The following is a 17,378-nucleotide window of genomic DNA, read 5'->3' on the forward strand; positions in this document are numbered from 1 at the left end:
AGTATTTTAACCTGGCATGATAAATAGGGCCGAGAAACCTTGTCTAACACCTTGCATGACATCTGCATTACTGTGGGTTTGCCCTGGCGAGTGAATTCGGGTATTTGATCTTTGTCAGCCTATTTTTTATCTCTGCAGGGAATGTGCTCCTAGCACTCTGGACAGTGGAACAAAATCAACTGAGTGACATCATTACTCTGGTGGCAAAATGCAGTCTGGAGATACAGGAGAAATTTGGGATCTATCATACCAGAGAAGGCCAGGACCTGCAGCTAAAGATAGGTAATAGCTACTAAAAGAGTGATCAGTTAAAAATAATAAACCACTATAAAAATTCAAAAGATAAATGACAACCTAGAGAAAAAACATTTGCAACTTATGTAGACAGGTGAATTTTTCTAATATAGAAAAAACACATAAAAATCAAGAAAAGACTAACATTCTAAGAGAGAAATGAGCAAAGAACAAGTAGAACATAAAGAAAACATCCCTAGTAACTTGTAGAAAACTGGTCAACTTCATAATAAGAAAAATACCAACTGAAAGTACCAATTTAGATCATTTCTTATCTCTAGATATGGAAAAGTTCAGATGCTGAGCACACTGTTGATGAGGTTGTGAAGAGTAAACCTCACACAGTGCTGATGAGAGTCAGCAGTGGTACAGCTTCCATGGAGGCTGATTCAGTAATCTCTACCAAGATTGCAAATGCATTTTTTTCTTCAATCCAGCAATCCTAACATTTATCCTTCAACCATACCATTTATCCTATAGGTACATCTGAATATTTATAAAATATCATATGTGTAAAATTATTGGCTGCAATATAAATTGTGATAAAAGTGTGAAAATAATACATCTATGGAAGACGAGTTAAATAAACAATAACATGTCTACCTACTGAGATTCTCTGCAACTTTAAAAAAAGATGTTTTGCTATAGCAATAGCTCCAAAATATAGGTGAGAAAAAGCAAGATGCAGAGCACTGTGTTTAGTATGCTACCTTTTGAGTAAGGAGGAAAAGTTAAGAATTTTTATTTGTTTATATTTGTATAAAGAAACACTAGAAAGATATATAAGAAACTAATAAAAGTTTCCTATTGGGGGAAAATAGTATAGATAGATATATAAGTTGGAATCAAGACTTTAATGTATAGTCTTTATATAGTTTGGTTTTTGAACTATGTTACTGTATTACATTATCAAAAATATAATACAATGCCATCGAATTTAAAAACTGAACACAGGCCACAGTTGCAACAGTGGCAGAGTCAAGGCTGAAGGGGAAGCTCTATACAAAAAACTGCCTCACAGGAGTCCACAACCTCCAGGGGTTTCTGAAGTAAGGGCAAAGGTTGGCTCCAGCTATTCATTGGTATTTTGAAGAGCAGAAGTGAAGAACGGTATTCTGAGTTATATGGCATCTCTCCTACCATCCTTTTTTTGTTCTTCTGGTTTTTGTTTTATTGGTAGATAATTCATAATTGATACTGTACATAGACATATGTATATACTTTTGAAACCATGACTACAATCAAAATAATGAACATATTCAGCACTCACTAAAGTTTTCTGTGCCCCTTTATAAGCTTTCCCTCCCTTCTCTCCCCATCCCCAAACAATCACAGATCTCCTTTCTATCTTAGAGTTTATTTTTAATTTTTAAATAATGTTATATAAGTGGTATCATACAGTATGTACTTTTTGGCTACTTTAATTCAGCATAATTTGAGATTCATCATTCAGTGTTATCCATTTGGGGCTATTACAAGTAAAGCTGTCATGAACATCTCTGTACAAGTCTTTGTATGGACATTTGCATTTACTTCTCTTGGTTAAATACGTAGGAGTGAAAGGGCTGGGTCATAATGGTAGATGCATGTTTACCTTCTTCAGAAATTGTTAATTTTTTTTTTTACCAAAGTGGTTGTACCATTTTACATTTCCGCCAGCAATGTATGAAAGTTCCAATTTCTCCATGTCCTAATCAACCTTTTTTATTGTCTGTTTGAGGTTGAAGAACTTCCTGTAACATTTCTCATAGTATGGGTTTGCTGTAGATATGTTTTTGTGTCTGCAAAAAAAAAAAATACTTCACCTCTGTTTTCGAAGGGTATTTCCCCTGGGTATAGAATTCTAGATCGACAGAGTTTTCCCCTCTTACATGAAAGCTGTTCTGCTGTCTTCTAGCTTGCAGTGTTTCCAACAAAAAATCTACTTTCAGCTTTATTTCTGTTTCTTTGTATATATTGTGTCTCCTCTTCCACTTCAGCTGCTTTTAATATATTTTCTTTATCACTGGTTTTAGGTAATCTGATAATGATGTACCTTGGTACAGTTTTCTTAATTTTTCTTTTGCTTGGGAATCTGAGATTCTTGGTTCTATAGGTTTCTAGTTTTTGTAACATTTAGAAAATGTTCTGCCATTATTTCTTCAAATAACTTTTAACTCTTCCTCTGTCCAGTTATATACCTACGAGACTACTTGAAATTGTCCCACAGCTTGCTGTTGCTATGTTCATTGTTTCTTTTTTCCTCCCTGTATTTCATTTTAGATGGTTTACATTGCTGTGTTTTCAAATTTACAGACATTTGTAAAAACCAAAATTGTATACCAAAAGTATATACCTCTGTCATTCTTTTAAAATTGCTTTTCCCTTGTTGGATTGGGTGACTTACCTAAGGGCATACTTCTTCTCGTGGTTATAGTCATATCTTTCCTGGCAAGCAAGCCAGTTTTTCAGCTGTTATTAACAATAAAAAAAATCCTCCAGAGCAAGAAAAACAGGAGGCAGAAAAAAAGGGTATGGCAAAGCCCATTCGTGGTAAATACTGATTGTCTACTCTCTCAGTCCTGGTCACGTATGAGGAGAGCTGGTGTGGTTACAGAGTGGCCGAGTTCCTTAGCATAACCATTTGGTCTCTGCCATCAGGACCTAGCTATCTATTAGAAGAACAATTTAAAGAGAAGATTCTTGGACGCCTAGGATCCAAGAGTTTCTTCCCTCATACAACACAGGCTTGTTTGAATGTCTGCCTGTAGGTGTATTTAACACAGAAGGAAATCTGGGGCAAGGTATAATTTTTGAGGGTGAGCTCACCTAATACTTCTGCAGCTGTGGGCAATGAGTTTGGTATGATGTATAAAGCAATGTGAGGATTCCAACCCCACCCCCCCAACTCTTTGCATAGTTTGCCGGCTGAGTTTGTCTGGACATCAGTTGTCTTCTTTTCTCTGGATAGGTCTATCTGCAGGTCGGATTTCCCAGGTTATTGTTGGAGATGAGCAGCGCCAGTACCTCTTGGTGATTGGCCGGGATGTAGATGGTGTGCAGTTAGCTCAACGGTTGGCTCAAGCAAATGAGATTGTCCTGTCCTGGAACTGCTGGAAGCTCTGTGAGCAGTACATGTTTGAAGTGGAAATCATGCGGGAGGATGAAGCTGTGAAGGTAGGAGGCTGGTCACATCCACTGAAAGTCCTGAAAAGGACTTCCTGCTGCGCAGGGTAGTACTCTGGCTGTGCTCAACACCAGGCCAACCCAGTAGCCACTGGAACTTTTATTTTGGAGGGAGGTGAGGGATACTCTCCCAGGAAAATAAGGCAGAATAGTAAGGCGGAAAAGATAAGCAACAAACAAGGGAAATGCCATCCTCAGCCCTCTATTAAAGAACCAAAGGTAATCCAGTTGGTGGGTGGACACCGAATTGAGCAGTTCCCTTTCTATAGTTAAGAGATATGCGGATCATTGACCCATTTGATTTTGATGAGCATTTTTACAAGTGCCTCGATTATCTGCCACATTACCGGACAAGTGCTGGTAAGTGACTTTGTCCTTTATTATACTACCCGTGCCCATTTCAAAGATTAATTTTCTGCATGGCTGGAGACGTTTTGTTTGTTTTCCTTCTCTCAGACATTCTAAGAGCCGCTCTGGAGTTGGATCCAGATTCTGCACTTCAGCAAACCCTGCGGAAGCACATAATGAAAAACCTTTTGAAGAAGGTTGTTTCCTAGTTCTTGAGTCATTGTGTGTAGGCTGTGTGTGTGTTTGTATAAATAAGTGTACATGTACATATGTGACAACCATTCATATTGATCCAGTTCATCTCCTCCCTATAGTAATACCAGCAGATTTTCCCATCTGCACCAATTACTGACAGGTCTTATGAGTTTAGATTTCTCAGTCCTGGAAATTAGAAACCATATTTGGTTTTTGTTTGTCCCTCTGGAAACTAGTACTCTGTAAATAAGGTATAGAGTGTATGCTTGGTAAATATGTGTTGATTGATTCTGTATATGTGAATCCTGTAGTAAGTGATATAAAGACTAATAGATATATCAAACTATGTCTTAGAGAGGAAAATAGAAAAGCTTGGCAAATTTCATCAGTAAGTTAGATTTAAAGTCAAATGATTTTAACTCCAAGTGCACTAGTTGGTACATGCTCTATGCCTCTTGACTGGATGGCATCACTGACTCGATGGACGTGAGTTTGAGTGAACTCTGGGAGTTGGTGAGGGACAGGGAGGCCTGGCGTGCTGCGATTCATGGGGTCACAAAGAGTCGGACACAACTGAGTGACTGATCTGATCTGATCTGATCTGATGCCTCTTGAATCTGAATTTTAAGTTTTTTGTCTGATATCCGAAAGTTATTTTCTCATGTTTACCATGGAATATAGAACTTAAATGCCTAACCATGATACTGAAAGTTGAAGATACAGCAAGGTGACTCACCGTGTCTTTGTAGATTGATGAAGGCCAGCCTATGGAGTATATATCCGAATTCCGCACTGTGACTATGGTTTTGGTCAGCCTCGAGTTCCACAAGACAGCATGGGTGTTGCATTTGTGCCATCTTATCCAGGAGGCTGCGTTATACATCTCCACAGTGATAGAGACAGGGGGTGGCCAGCTGAGCCGGATCTTTATGTTTGAGACAGTAAGTACAAGGGAACTTGACATATCAACATTAATGGTGAGTAAGGAATAATAGTCTTATGACCAGTTTCTCTCTCACTGATAGACACTCTCTCTCAAAAATAGAGACTAGAAATTGAATTTTTGAAAGTTCTTAACATATTTCTCTGGTGTTTTAAATTTCAGTTCTTTATATAGTTAAATGAAGTTTTTCTATTCTTTCTTTAACAATTTCCATGTTGATGTGACCTAGGATCCTAGAATCCTAGATCCTAGACTCCTTCATGTCTAATAGAAAACCCAGCCATGAAGGTCTGGCTTCACTCAGGGAAGCTGGTTCAGTTGAGGCAAGCTATATTTCTTCCCCAGGTCAATTTCCCTTTTCTTTCTTTGTCACCTGTCTCAGGGCTGCATGTTCCTCTGTGTTTTCGGCCTTCCTGGGGATAAGAAGCCAGACGAGTGTGCATATGCCCTGGAGAGCTCCTTCAGCATCTTCAGCTTCTGCTGGGAGAATCTTGCTGAGACCAAGTGAGGAGGAAGGTGGGGCAGAGAGGAGCTTCTCAGACCCAGTGGGGTTCTGCAGGCAGGGTAGGAGGTGGTAAAAGTAGCAGGGTTGAGAGCATCCAGAGTCCGCCTAAAGGGGAGGAAGCATGCTAAGGGAAGTCAGAAGACAAGATATGTTAAGAAATCACTAGATACAGAACTGTGTGCTCGATTCCCAGGGGAAATGGGTGTAAGTTTTCATCCAGTAGGGTGGGAGAGGGGAAGGTGCAGAGTATGCATAGCAAGATGCTAGAACACTGCAAAGGGACAACCAATGTGTAAATTAATATACAACTAATATATCTGTATGTGAAGAGATGGCTGCCTGTCTTTGGGGAGAGGAGGGGAAGGAAGAGAAGTTGTGGAGCAATTACCTCGATAAGAAGGGACCACAGCTGGTCAACGCTCTTCTTCTTGGCTTTCACTCTTGGTCTTTCCCAGTCCTGTTGATTTTTCTGGAATTCACACTGAATTGATCTCCTGCCTCCATATCCACACCACTCTCCCACCTACAAAAGCCTAGTCCTAATGAAGTTGTGCAACTATGACATGATTGGTTAGAATTTTTCAAATGACCGTTTTGGGTTTGTTTTTTTTTTTTTTTTCCCACTAGAAAGCTATAAGGAAAGTGTGTACATGAATAGATTTGAAAAACAGTCGTTCCTAATGTCAACATTGAGTCAAAGATTTGTTCGCTTGCCATACTTATTCAAGATGAATAAAAATTATATCACATACTTTCATAATATTTTAACATTTTTAAAATACTTTAGTATGTGCTAGTAGTGTGAACATTTGTATCCTTTTACACATGAGGAAACTGAGGCCCCAGAAGAGGGGTTACTAGCATGTAGAAGAACTGGTAATGACACCCAGATCTTCTGTCCTCAAACCTGTGTTATTTTCATTACCTCATAGCTGCCTCTTACAAAATACAAATATTCCCTTTTCATACTGAAACAGAACTTAGAGATTGTCTCATTCAACTTCTTACTGGGTTGGCCAAAAGGTTCATTCAGGCTTATCAATAAGATGTAACAGAAAAATCCAAACAAACCTTTTGGCCAACCTGGTATTTTATAGATAAGATGCTACAGTTGCTTCATAGATACTCAGTGAAAAGTGAAAGTGTTAGTCACTCAGTTGTGTCCAATTCTTTGGGATCCCATGGACTGTAATCCACCAGGCTCCTCTGTCCATGCAATTCTCAAAGCAAGAACACTGGAGTAGGTAGCCACTCCCTTCTCCAGGGGATCTTCCTGACCCAGGGATCAAACCTGGGTCTCCTGCATTGCAGGCAGATTCTTTACCATCTGAGCCACCAGGTATGTGATGGCAGTTCTTTCAGGCTTGTTGAGATCCACAGATACTACAGCCTACTTGCCAGTCGTACCTCCAGTATGAGTATGCTAAGCCATTCCTTCCAGTGCGGTCTATTCTGTTTCCAAATTTTGCACTGACTTCTGGTCTTCAAGGCTCCTGCTGTTAGCCCTTACTGTTGAATAAGATAGTCATTTCTTTGGTCATTAGAGACCATCTTACAATGCCTTTAAGCATGCCTTCTGTGACTCTTAGACCATAATTTGGTCCTTTCAGTCTTTTTTAGTTTAGAACCTTGTAGATGTTGAGATGAGCTCTCCAGATCTTGTCTAGCTCTTGGTTCGATCCTGGTTTGATCCTTGGTTTGATCCTTAGTTCGACCTGGGTTCAATCCCTGGGTTGGGAAGATACACTGGAGAAGGGAAAGGCTACCCACTCCAGTATTCTGGCCTGGAGAATTCCATGGGATCGCAAAGAGTCGGATGTGACTGAGTGACTTTCACTTTCATTTTCATTGTAGATGTTAAGAGCTAGACAAGATCTTAGAGTTCATCTCATTTGGCCTCCTTAACTTAAGTAAACTAAGACCCATAGGTCATGTTAGAAAGCCAAGTAATTTGACAGTGATAGATTCTAAAATCTAGTTTCCAGGTCAGTGTTTTTTGTTTTTTTTTTTTCCTTAAAGATAATTACTGATTCAGTAATTTCCTAAAGTGTGTTTGGTAGAACATTAGTCCTTATAAAAATACTGAAAGAAAATATCTTCATGGTCATGTATGTTGGGAATTGATGCAACTATATTTCCTTCTTGAAGGTTCACAATATACATTAACATCAAGGTTTCTGAGTAGTCTGACAATGAAGATATTTGCTGTATTTTGTTTTATTCAACATTTCCCAAATTTACTTGATCACCAAACACCAAGACATATAAAAACCCAGAAGGATGAATGTTCTAAGGAGTATATTTTGGGAAATGCTTCCATCAGCAGCCTGATGTTCTGAGTATTCCTTTTCTCTCACATTCTAGCATTATTTGTTCCATTAATCCTGTATAGTTCTATTGATCTACTTTTCAGTTTGGGATTTTATGTGAAGTAGTGCGGTGTAGTGGAAATAACATTGGTCTGGGAGTCAGGAGGCCTGGATTCTCATTCTGATTCTAACATTAACTCGTACAACTCTGGGAAAGTTAATTAATGGGTTCAGTTTTTTTTTTTTCCTTCTGTCAAATGGATTTTAAATATTTGCCCTGCATGCCTCACATGTTTGTTGCTAATTATCCCTCAAAGGATCAGATGAGATAATGAATTTGAAAGTACTTCAAAGAGCACACATAAAGTATCTGATAGATACAAGGTATTTTTAGTGTTTTTACTACTAATAGCTCTTCAACTGCCATTCCTGAGAAGGAGAAACATTTTGTTCCTTTTGACTATTTCCCCAATATTCAGTACTTTGTACCCACCATGTGGTGCTGTCTGACAGCAGCCTCTGGCCCTGTGCATTCTGAGCTCTAAAACTAGACTTCTGGATCTAGGGGAGTGGCAGTCTGGTGCCTGAAGCAGTGGCTTCTGAGTGCATAGTTACCAACTGTTATTTTTCTCATCCCCAGGCTTGTTTCCATCAGTATCACCAATGGACCAGTATTCTGTGGCATGGTTGGGGCAGTTTCAAGACACGAATATACAGGTAGGAAAGGATATTGGACTGTTAGGTCTGTGATTTAGAGGGCAAAGATGGAGGAGGTAATCAAAAAGTCTCCATCCTTTTTTTTCTTGTCTCTGCAATACAGTTATTGGCCCAAAAGTAAGCCTCGTGGCAAGAATGATAACTGCTTATCCGGGTTTGGTGTCCTGTGATGAGGTAACATATCTGAGATCTATGCTACCTGCTTACAACTTCAAGAAACTCCCAGAGAAAATGATGAAAAATATCTCTAACCCAGGGAAGATGTATGAATACGTTGGCCATAGAAGATGTATGTGAGTGTCATTATGCAATAATTCACTCCCATCTGTTTTATAGAATCAGGGCATAGAAATAATCAGTGCTTGATTGTATGAAGTTAGAGAGAACGATGCTTCTAATACTGGCCTGATGGAATAAGAGACATAAGAGGAGGGTTTCTGCGATCTTTAGCTTTTATGTTTAGCTCTTAGCTCGTTCCTCAGTGAACTTCTGTCCAACATGAAGAGAACAGTAGTAGCAGGTCACTAGTCTAGATGTTCTTTTTTCTTTGTGTACTTTCACTATTTACTTCCCTAAGCCTGGAAAAATTAATAGTTTTTCTCCCCTTCCAAATGTTTTTAGTTTTTTAAAAACATTTATACAGAACTCTGGACCTCTTTGATGGTTTGAAAATATTTGTTTATAAGAACAACTTGTCCTCTATTTTTTTTCTCTATTTAAAAGTATATTGTCTATCTCAATCTGTTTTTAATCAACACATTTCCCTTTGCCCTTTTCCCCAGAATGTTTGGGAAGAGACATTTGGCCACAGAGAGAAATAAAAATCACTCTTTGCTAGGTAAGTTTCCCTTTTTACCTTAAGTCATAATTTTGTAGATGGTTAAATGTGATTTAAAAAGCAAAATGTGATTTAAGAAGCAAAAAGAGACTAAATGCACCTAAACTTGTAATAGAAAATAGAGAGCAACCTTCTTAGTGAATTTATGTTAATTTTGAGGCGGACTTGCCATTTCTTTTCCATGCTGGATGTTTACATTTCAAGTTCCAACATTTAGTAAGAATCTTTGTAAGGATTCTCATCTTTAGAGAGGAATCTTTAGAGGGAAATTCCTCATCCTGAGATAGTGACGATAGCACCAAGACTGTTTCACCCATACTGTGTATTCCCTGTCTTTATATCTGTTTTATCTATATCCACTAGACCATTATTTTCACATAGCAGTGACAGAGTCTGAACACTCAATAGTTATAATGGAATTTTTTTTTACAAAAAGCTGAGAAGATATAGTAGCTCCCATGTCCATATGGTGCCTCCTTGTCCTCAATATTATTACTTAGGCTCTGGAGCAAGCCTGTAAGCCCAACACACATTTATATATAGTCCAAAGTTGATTTTCTGGAAAAAAAGATCTGAAGGTTTATCAAGTAATGGAATTCTGTCAAGGATTCTGGGGCAAAAAGCCATTCTGAGAATTACCTTCACAAATTAATTCAAATAAATAAGTATCTGCTGAGAAGTACAGGTATGTTATGTGCTCCTTGTCTCTTTAACAGACCGGGAGAAAGAACTGGAAGCTTTCCGAATGGCACAGCAGGAATGTTTGCACCAGAAGAAGGGACAGGCAGTTCTATATGAAGGTGGAAAAGGCAGTGGAAAAAGTCAGCTCTTGGCTGAAATAAACTTCCTGGCCCAGAAGGAAGGGCACAGGTAAAGAGTCTTGATTTCTGAGTTAGCGTGTATTTCTCTTGGGGCTCCTTTCCCTCGCTGGTGAGACTCTTGTATCATTAGATTCAGCGTCCTTGGGCTGCTGGAGTGAGGCCTCTCTGTGCGTCAGGGGACTCCCAGTGACCATAGTAACGTTCACCAGGGTGTTGCCGTTGAAGCTGAAGAAAGCGGATTCCAAGCAGTGCTTCTACGCCGTCCAGACCCTCATGGCCATCTTCTTCGAGATTGATACATGCCCAGCCCATTACCGGCAAGAGCGCCTCCACAAACAGCTCAGTGGAGTAGTGGAGGAGCCACTTCACTGCCTTTTTAATGACCTCTTCTTTGTGAAGGTAACGAAGGCGATAGCTGTGTGAACTGGGTGACTGATATTACTGATATTTTTGGTGGATAATTGGACCCAGTATTGTCTTCTAATCTAAAACCCTTTAGCCATATGTACATATATGTACATATATCCTAAGGACACAGAGTTAGCAATGGCAGGATTGAGATTTGAAAAGTCTTTGACACCAGAACCCAGACTTTTTCCTTTTTGAGGAGAATGGATTCTAGGACCAACTCTGAAATGTGCTAGTTGTATGTCTTGGCACAAATCACTTAGCCTTTCTGACCCTCAGTTTTGGCACCTGCAAAATGACAGTTGTAGTACTTTATGTGGTTTTTGTATGAATTTTAGAGGATGTGGAGTACATTATAAATGTGAAAGTGCTAAAAAGGTGATACTGACCAGTTGAGGATACCCAGCAATTGTATCCATGTGTTCTTGAGTTGGTTGCAGCATCTTGTTCTTTAACGTTCCCTTTCCATTCCTGCGTCAGGGAGTATGTCACTTGAACCAGCATCTGAATCTCAAAAGCTTCCAGTGATCTAGGATTTATGTAGTACCCAATAGCAAGTAGACTAAGAATTCCCTGGTCCACAATTCCATTTATTCATCCTCCATCACTTCTCCTAATCTACCCAGCATGCAGGGCATTGTATCTAATGAAAAACAGAGAAAACAAAAGTCTTTCCAGTCCCTCAGCAGACTGCTGTCTTAAGACAGGCCTTGCCTGAAGTCGTCAAGGAGCAGTCTCACTTGGGCTCTCGGGCCCATGGTAGCTTGGTAGCTCATGTGCTTCAGCCTAGCACAATGTTGAGGATGTCCATTGCAAGTCTTTCTCACAGGTCTCATGCTACATTCATTTTGGTATATTTAGAATAACTGGGGTACTAGAATTGTCCAGAGTGGTATTGCTAAGTCTGACCTGTCACTTTATTCCTCAGTCTTGATCCTTTAAGGGTTTGCCAAAGGTCAGCATGAAAAGGAGATGTCTCTCTCCAACCACCAGTGAACTTTCAGTCTCACCCTCTGAACTATATATTGATTGGTATTTGTAACCCTATGCCCACTCCTGTAGAAACCCATTCTCACTCAAAATAGAATCATTTTCTCTTTGCTTTTGAGAACCTGTATATTTTTATTAGATTGTCATTTTGAATGATAATATATGGTTAATTTTCCTGGTCAGTTTCCCTTATCCTTCAAAGTTTCACGCATGGATGACCTGGCCAGACAACAGAAGATTAAAGCATGTTTTTTTGAAGTGCTTGAGAAGGTGGGTATTTTTGCTACATACCATTAATTTTAATAGGTGGAAATGGTTTATGCTCATTTTAATCTATCCACATATTACCTGGACTTAGACATTTCTTGGCCTACATATGTATTGATATCTTCATTGTTATATTTATTTTAACATTGAATCCATCCTACAGCACAGCATACAAGAAAAGGTGTTTGCTCTTTCCTGATCCTGTTTCTTAATGAAATTTTAGTAACTTAAAACAGTGATTTCTAGATGCAGGTGGATAGCTACTTTACCTCCTATTTATCAAAAATACAGATACTCAGTCCCCAGTCTAGGATTCCAGAGTCAAGGATCTGTATAAGAAGAAACTGATATATCCATTCTGGAAAGCTATGTTGAAGTAACCAGTCAAATTTTTAATAAAACCATTGTCTATACCCAGCAGTTCTACTTCTGGATATAAATCCCAGGTAGCTGGTTCATTACAGTGTTTTGTTTGTGAAGGTTAGGGAGGTGTTGGCATGAATTTACAGATGAAACTTGGAGTATATATAGTGCCGATATTAGAAGTAAGGCAGAAAGTGAAAACATAGCAACACAGAGTGATCTAAAAATAATCCTGAATATTTTATCTTTTCTTATGGCTGAGTGTGTATATATACATATACGTATTTATACACCACATATTCTTCATCCATTTATCCATCGGCCAGCACTTCAGTTGTTTCTGCATCTTGGCTTTCATAAGTAATGCTGCAGTGAACATAGGGATGCATGTATCTATCCAAATGAATGGCTGAATAAAAAAGATAATTTCTTGCCATTTCTGACAACATGGATGGAACTTGAGGGCACCATACTAAGTGAAATAAATCAGATGGAGAAAGACAAATACCATATAACTTCATTCATGTTGAATATTAATAAATGAGCAAAAGCAAACACAGAGATACAGAGAACTGAGTATTGGTTACCAGAGGGTAGGAGGTCAACTATATGGTGATGGATGGAAACTATACCTTCGGTGGTGAGCACGGTGTGGTGTGTACAGAAGTTAAAATATAATATTGTACACATAAAACATATAATGTTATAAACCAGTTTTTGAAATCCTGAGTAAAAAGAGAAATAATGAGACCTGTAATACAGTACCATTTACATAAAAACACTTTACTTGACAAAACAGCAATGCACATTTTATAGGAATGCAGTACAAGCAGAAGGTGGTATGATAAGTATACTAGCATGATTACCTGTGGCAGTGGGGAATGGAAGGTGGGCGGAGAATGTGGATTAAAGAGAATACTTTTTTAAAAGTCTACATGAGTGGAACATGATAATTGGTGGTTTTAGCTAGCACTCCCAGGTAATTCTGATGTGCAGCCTGGCTTGGAAGTTACTGTATAAAAAATACTATGCATTCCCACACAGTTTGAAGCTTTTGCCAAAATGAAATATTTGAAAGCTTCAGGTTTGATTTGGAGAACATTTTGATGTTTGTTTCATATTTCAATTAGAGTATTTTCATGTTCAAAGAAGCTCAGTACATTTCTTTAGGAATTAGATATACAGGCTCTATTTTATATTTATAAAGTAAAATATTACCTGGGCTTAGTTTACATTTTACTCTGAAAATACCAGCCTGTACTGACATTTAAGGTGTTGATGGGAAGTTCATGGTAGATTTGAAAATCAGGTGACTTCATTTCTAATCAGAGGTTATCATTGTTTCTCTACTGTTATTTCCAGGCAGTAAGGGAAACACCACTGATTTTCCTCATTGACGAGGCCCAGTATATAGATGCAGCTTCCTGGGAATTTTTGGGAACATTGCTCTCCGGTGTGCCTATCATCATGGTGATGACGTTGACCACTACCTCCACCCTGTGTGGCCAGGCCCAGCACTTCCTGCAGAGCCCTCCAGCTGTCCTGGTGCCCATTTCAAAGTTGGCAGCGACCTCACTGTTGAGAATGGCATGTTGGGAACTGGGGGTGGTGAGCATCCCCCAAGAGCTGCAGACGTGAGTGGCTAGGACTAGCTGGGCACTTGATTAAGGGCGGAGCCAGTGCCATAATATAAGAGAAGGCTCAGGTCTCACACCAGAGTTGGGGGAGAGAAGGGCATTAGAAACCATGATGAAGCCCAAAAGTGGATTTAAGAGTAGACAGTCTCCTAGTAACCCAGTAAAAGGGCTACCTCCCCGAACCATTCACCCAGGTTTTCATAGGACAGTTAGGACTTGGATGGCTTGCTTAATTTTTCCATTATGTGTGGCCAGGCCAATTTCTTCCAGACCCTTCAGCAAGGGGATATTAGTTCCTTTTCAACAAAATAGCTAAGCAAGCAAAGTATTTCAAGCAAAATAGTTGAGAGAAAAGTTACTGCCCAAATACATTACAAAACCAGTCAGAAACGTCTTTTTACATTTCTGTGCTGCTGCTTCCCTCTGTTAGTGTATATCATCAGGGACTGACTTTAACAAAAGAAGTATTCCTCATTATGAAATACCATTATGCTTGGCTCGCTTCAAGTGGGCCTCTTTAGTCAGCAATCCCCTGCTTACCTCTCTACAGCTACCTTCTCCGCAGGTGCTTTGGAAACCCCCTTTATTGTGAGGTCTTATGCCAGGATCTTCTCTCTAAAAACGTATTGTGCTTTCATGACCTCCAAAAGGAGGAAGTGGAGAACAGCAAGTGGGAGACCCTCTCAGGTAAGCTGAGCTTCCCAAGATTCTACCCTGGTCCCGCTGCTGGAGTTCATTTCTGAACATGGCATCACCTGGCCCTTATTAGGCATATGCCTATTCCCTGCTGACATTATAAACTGGATTAGGCCTTCCTGGCTAAGTGAACCGTACAAATAATATGCAGCTATGTTTACCGTCTCGTGGCTGAGACCGTAAAGAATCTGTCTGCAATGCAGGAAACCTGGGTTCCACCCCTGAGTCAGGAAGATCTCCTGGAGAAGGGAAGGGCTACCCACTGCAGTGTTCTTGCCTGGAGAATTCCATGGACAGGGAAGCCTGGCGGGCTACAGTCCATGGGGTCACAAAGAGTCGGATACAACTGAGCAACTAACACTTCTTCTACTTTTCATGTTGAAAACACTGAATACCTGCCTCAGATAAAGTAATTGAGTCCATCTACTTTAGTTCTTTTTTTGAGCAGAAGTGGGGATTTAAAAATAGGATTTATAAACATCAAAGAGGATTGATAAATATGAGAGTCTAGTAGAGAATTGCACATTAGTGATGAGAAGGATGACTTGAGGGTTTGAATGGAGAATGGGAGAAGGGAAAAAGAAAGAGGTATAAATCCAGAAAGGCATCCTCAAGCTGTAATGCAGTAGCAGAGAGGGATGTTGGGAGGTAAACAGGAAGCGTAAGAATGTTAGGTATTGTGTATTTCAGAAAATGTTGTTAGTTTCTAAGAGAAATGAGAGAGCAGGCAGGATGGGTGGGGTAAACCACTTTAAAGGTGTGTGCTTCATTCACCCAAACCTTTCAGTGTCTTGAGTACATTCTTGTAATCTTGTGTCTTTAAAACTACAGCGACTGAGCGTGGCATTTTCCTCAATCATAGTCTTCTTTCCCTACAGCCAATGCCATGAAATCCACCATGTACAGTGTTTCTCCTGCCAGCTCTGAAGACCAGGAACTTTATGTCTGCACAGTCAAGGATGATGTGAACTTGGATACAGTGCTTCTTCCACCGTTATTAAAAGGCAGGTCCCTTGAAGACCTCATGTGAATCAATTACGGATGTCATTGCACTTAGTAATTTGGTGGGTGATTGAGTATAGAACCCTCATTATCACACTAGCTTCATTTCTTCCAAAAGGAAACCTGCCTTTCAGAAATAAATTCTGGCACTGCCCGAAGAGTTGTTAAAGACTTGTAATGCTACTTGAGTTATGTTTTACATAACTGAGCCCACTGTTCTCTTTGAGGCTGACTTGGAAAAGTTTTCTAGTTATTTAATAAATATTATGACCTGAGTTTCCCTTTGTGCGTATTTCTGTGCTGGAGGAGACAGTAATCAAAGGAGAAAATGTTGCTGAGGTTTAAGAAAATCCATGGTGCTAGTGAATAGACAGTGTTAGGGACCTAGCAGGAGTTTAACAAAAAGAGTGCAAAGTATAAGGTTATAATGACTGATGAGATGAAGAATAAAGCCCTCAGAATTGGGTAGGCATAATTAGGCAGGGAGTGCTCTTTTTATACATGAAGGTTTTAAAGTTCTATTCAAAAGTATAGTGGCCAGGGTACTTTATTAACCCCTTTTCAGGAATATTATGATTAAGCATACCTTCAAGTCAACTATGGTCTTACTGAGAATATAGACAGGTATGTGAAACAGCAATACAGAATGCCTTGGTAATTAAGAGCCAGGACTCTGGCATCAGAAAAACCTGGGTACCATTGGTTCCCCCACTTACTGGATGTGAAATGTTAGATAAACTTATCTAAGCCTTAGTCTTCTCATCAGTCAAGAGAGGATAATAATAGTCCCAACCTTATGGGGTTAGGTGAAGATTAAATGAAATAAATCATGGTATATAATAAACAGTCAGTGACTATTAGCTGTCATAAGCTGTTCACTCTGGTGGTTTTAGGTTCATCTGGACAGTTCATATTCCTCCAACTGTGATGGGCCACACTTAGCTTTGGCTTTACTAACTGAGAAGCATACAGGTCAGGAAACACAGCACTCTAGGAGAACGTAGCCAGTAGTTTCCTTCAGTGGGGATCCTCACAACAGTTCCTACTGCTATCCTCTGGAACCTCAGGGAATAACTTAGATATGATGGAATGAGACTATGATGGATGGGTCCTTAGATGCCCCATTTCCCAACAAGAAACTGATATCTCTTAGAATAGTCCTGTAGGCATAGCTTCTAGGCACTGTGACCCTATTACAGGAATCACTACACCCGAGGAACCCCCACAAAGCTGTGGCTTACCACCAGGTAGCTGTAGCTTATTCACAGCTTTCCTAGTCCAAATTCAGTTTCCAGTCAAGGATCACTCTTTGCATAAGCAGTGTTACCTGGCAACTCAGCTGACACTCTAATTTTATGGGGATCCTAGGCAATGGCTAGAAAGTTAACCCAAGGTCAGTATTGTCCACAGGGAAGGAAAAAGGATTTGTTAACTCATAAGCTAAAATGAATAGTTCAGTCAGCAAGTCTAAATGAAAAGCCAAAGCTGCATTGTAAAAAGCCATATAAGTTATAAAAATATTTAAGAAGGGGGCTGACATTATATTTGTACTTTAAGTGTACGGTTCTACCACTAGTTAATGTGTTATTGGGATAAGAAGAGAAGAGAAGACTGGTGATGTTCAAAATGGTAGTACAGTGATCCAGGTGAAAATGACTACTTAGACTAGAATTGTTTGGAAGGAAATACACTCAAGAACTTTCAGAAAGAGAATGAGTGGGTGGCCAGTTGGTTGTGAGAGAGAGGAAAAAGTTTAGAATTATTCCAAGATTTGGGGTATGGTGATATAATTGGTTTAATAACAACTGCTTTAATATATAGATCAGAATTTGGAGAGATTTACTAAAATGCTTGGAGTTTTGAGCTCTTTACACTAATTG

General features: G+C 39.4%; 1 protein-coding gene across 20 annotated transcripts in view; it reads left to right on the forward strand.

The window, feature by feature from the left end:
- LOC147346768 (adenylate cyclase type 10-like) overlaps positions 1–17,378 on the forward strand; it is a 39,076-nt gene that overhangs the window by 5,007 nt on the left and 16,691 nt on the right. For 6 of the 20 annotated variants that reach the window (XR_015152717.1, XR_015152718.1, XM_086370660.1 and 3 more), the window contains 15 exons: positions 139–282; positions 3,245–3,450; positions 3,729–3,819; positions 3,916–4,004; positions 4,752–4,943; positions 5,328–5,449; positions 8,400–8,476; positions 8,580–8,769; positions 9,259–9,314; positions 10,031–10,184; positions 10,345–10,534; positions 11,717–11,803; positions 13,526–13,797; positions 14,351–14,487; positions 15,375–15,500. Coding sequence is in view for 18 of the 20 variants with exons in the window: in XM_086370660.1 (XP_086226786.1) it covers positions 139–282; positions 3,245–3,450; positions 3,729–3,819; positions 3,916–4,004; positions 4,752–4,943; positions 5,328–5,449; positions 8,400–8,476; positions 8,580–8,769; positions 9,259–9,314; positions 10,031–10,184; positions 10,345–10,534; positions 11,717–11,803; positions 13,526–13,797; positions 14,351–14,487; positions 15,375–15,500 (2,133 nt within the window). In the remaining 2 variants the exon portion in view is untranslated. Of the gene's footprint in view, positions 1–138; positions 283–3,244; positions 3,451–3,728; positions 3,820–3,915; positions 4,005–4,751; positions 4,944–5,327; positions 5,462–8,399; positions 8,477–8,579; positions 8,770–9,258; positions 9,315–10,030; positions 10,185–10,344; positions 10,535–11,716; positions 11,804–13,525; positions 13,798–14,350; positions 14,488–15,374; positions 15,501–17,378 lie in introns of those variants that run through there. The other 14 variants (XM_086370673.1, XM_086370676.1, XM_086370672.1 and 11 more) reach the window with 7 other exon arrangements.

This window comes from Bos grunniens, chromosome 23 (assembly GCF_055505025.1).
Source record: "Bos grunniens cultivar Pamir isolate PY7600 chromosome 23, Bosgru_T2T1.0, whole genome shotgun sequence".
Classification (NCBI taxonomy): Eukaryota; Metazoa; Chordata; class Mammalia; order Artiodactyla; family Bovidae; genus Bos; species Bos grunniens.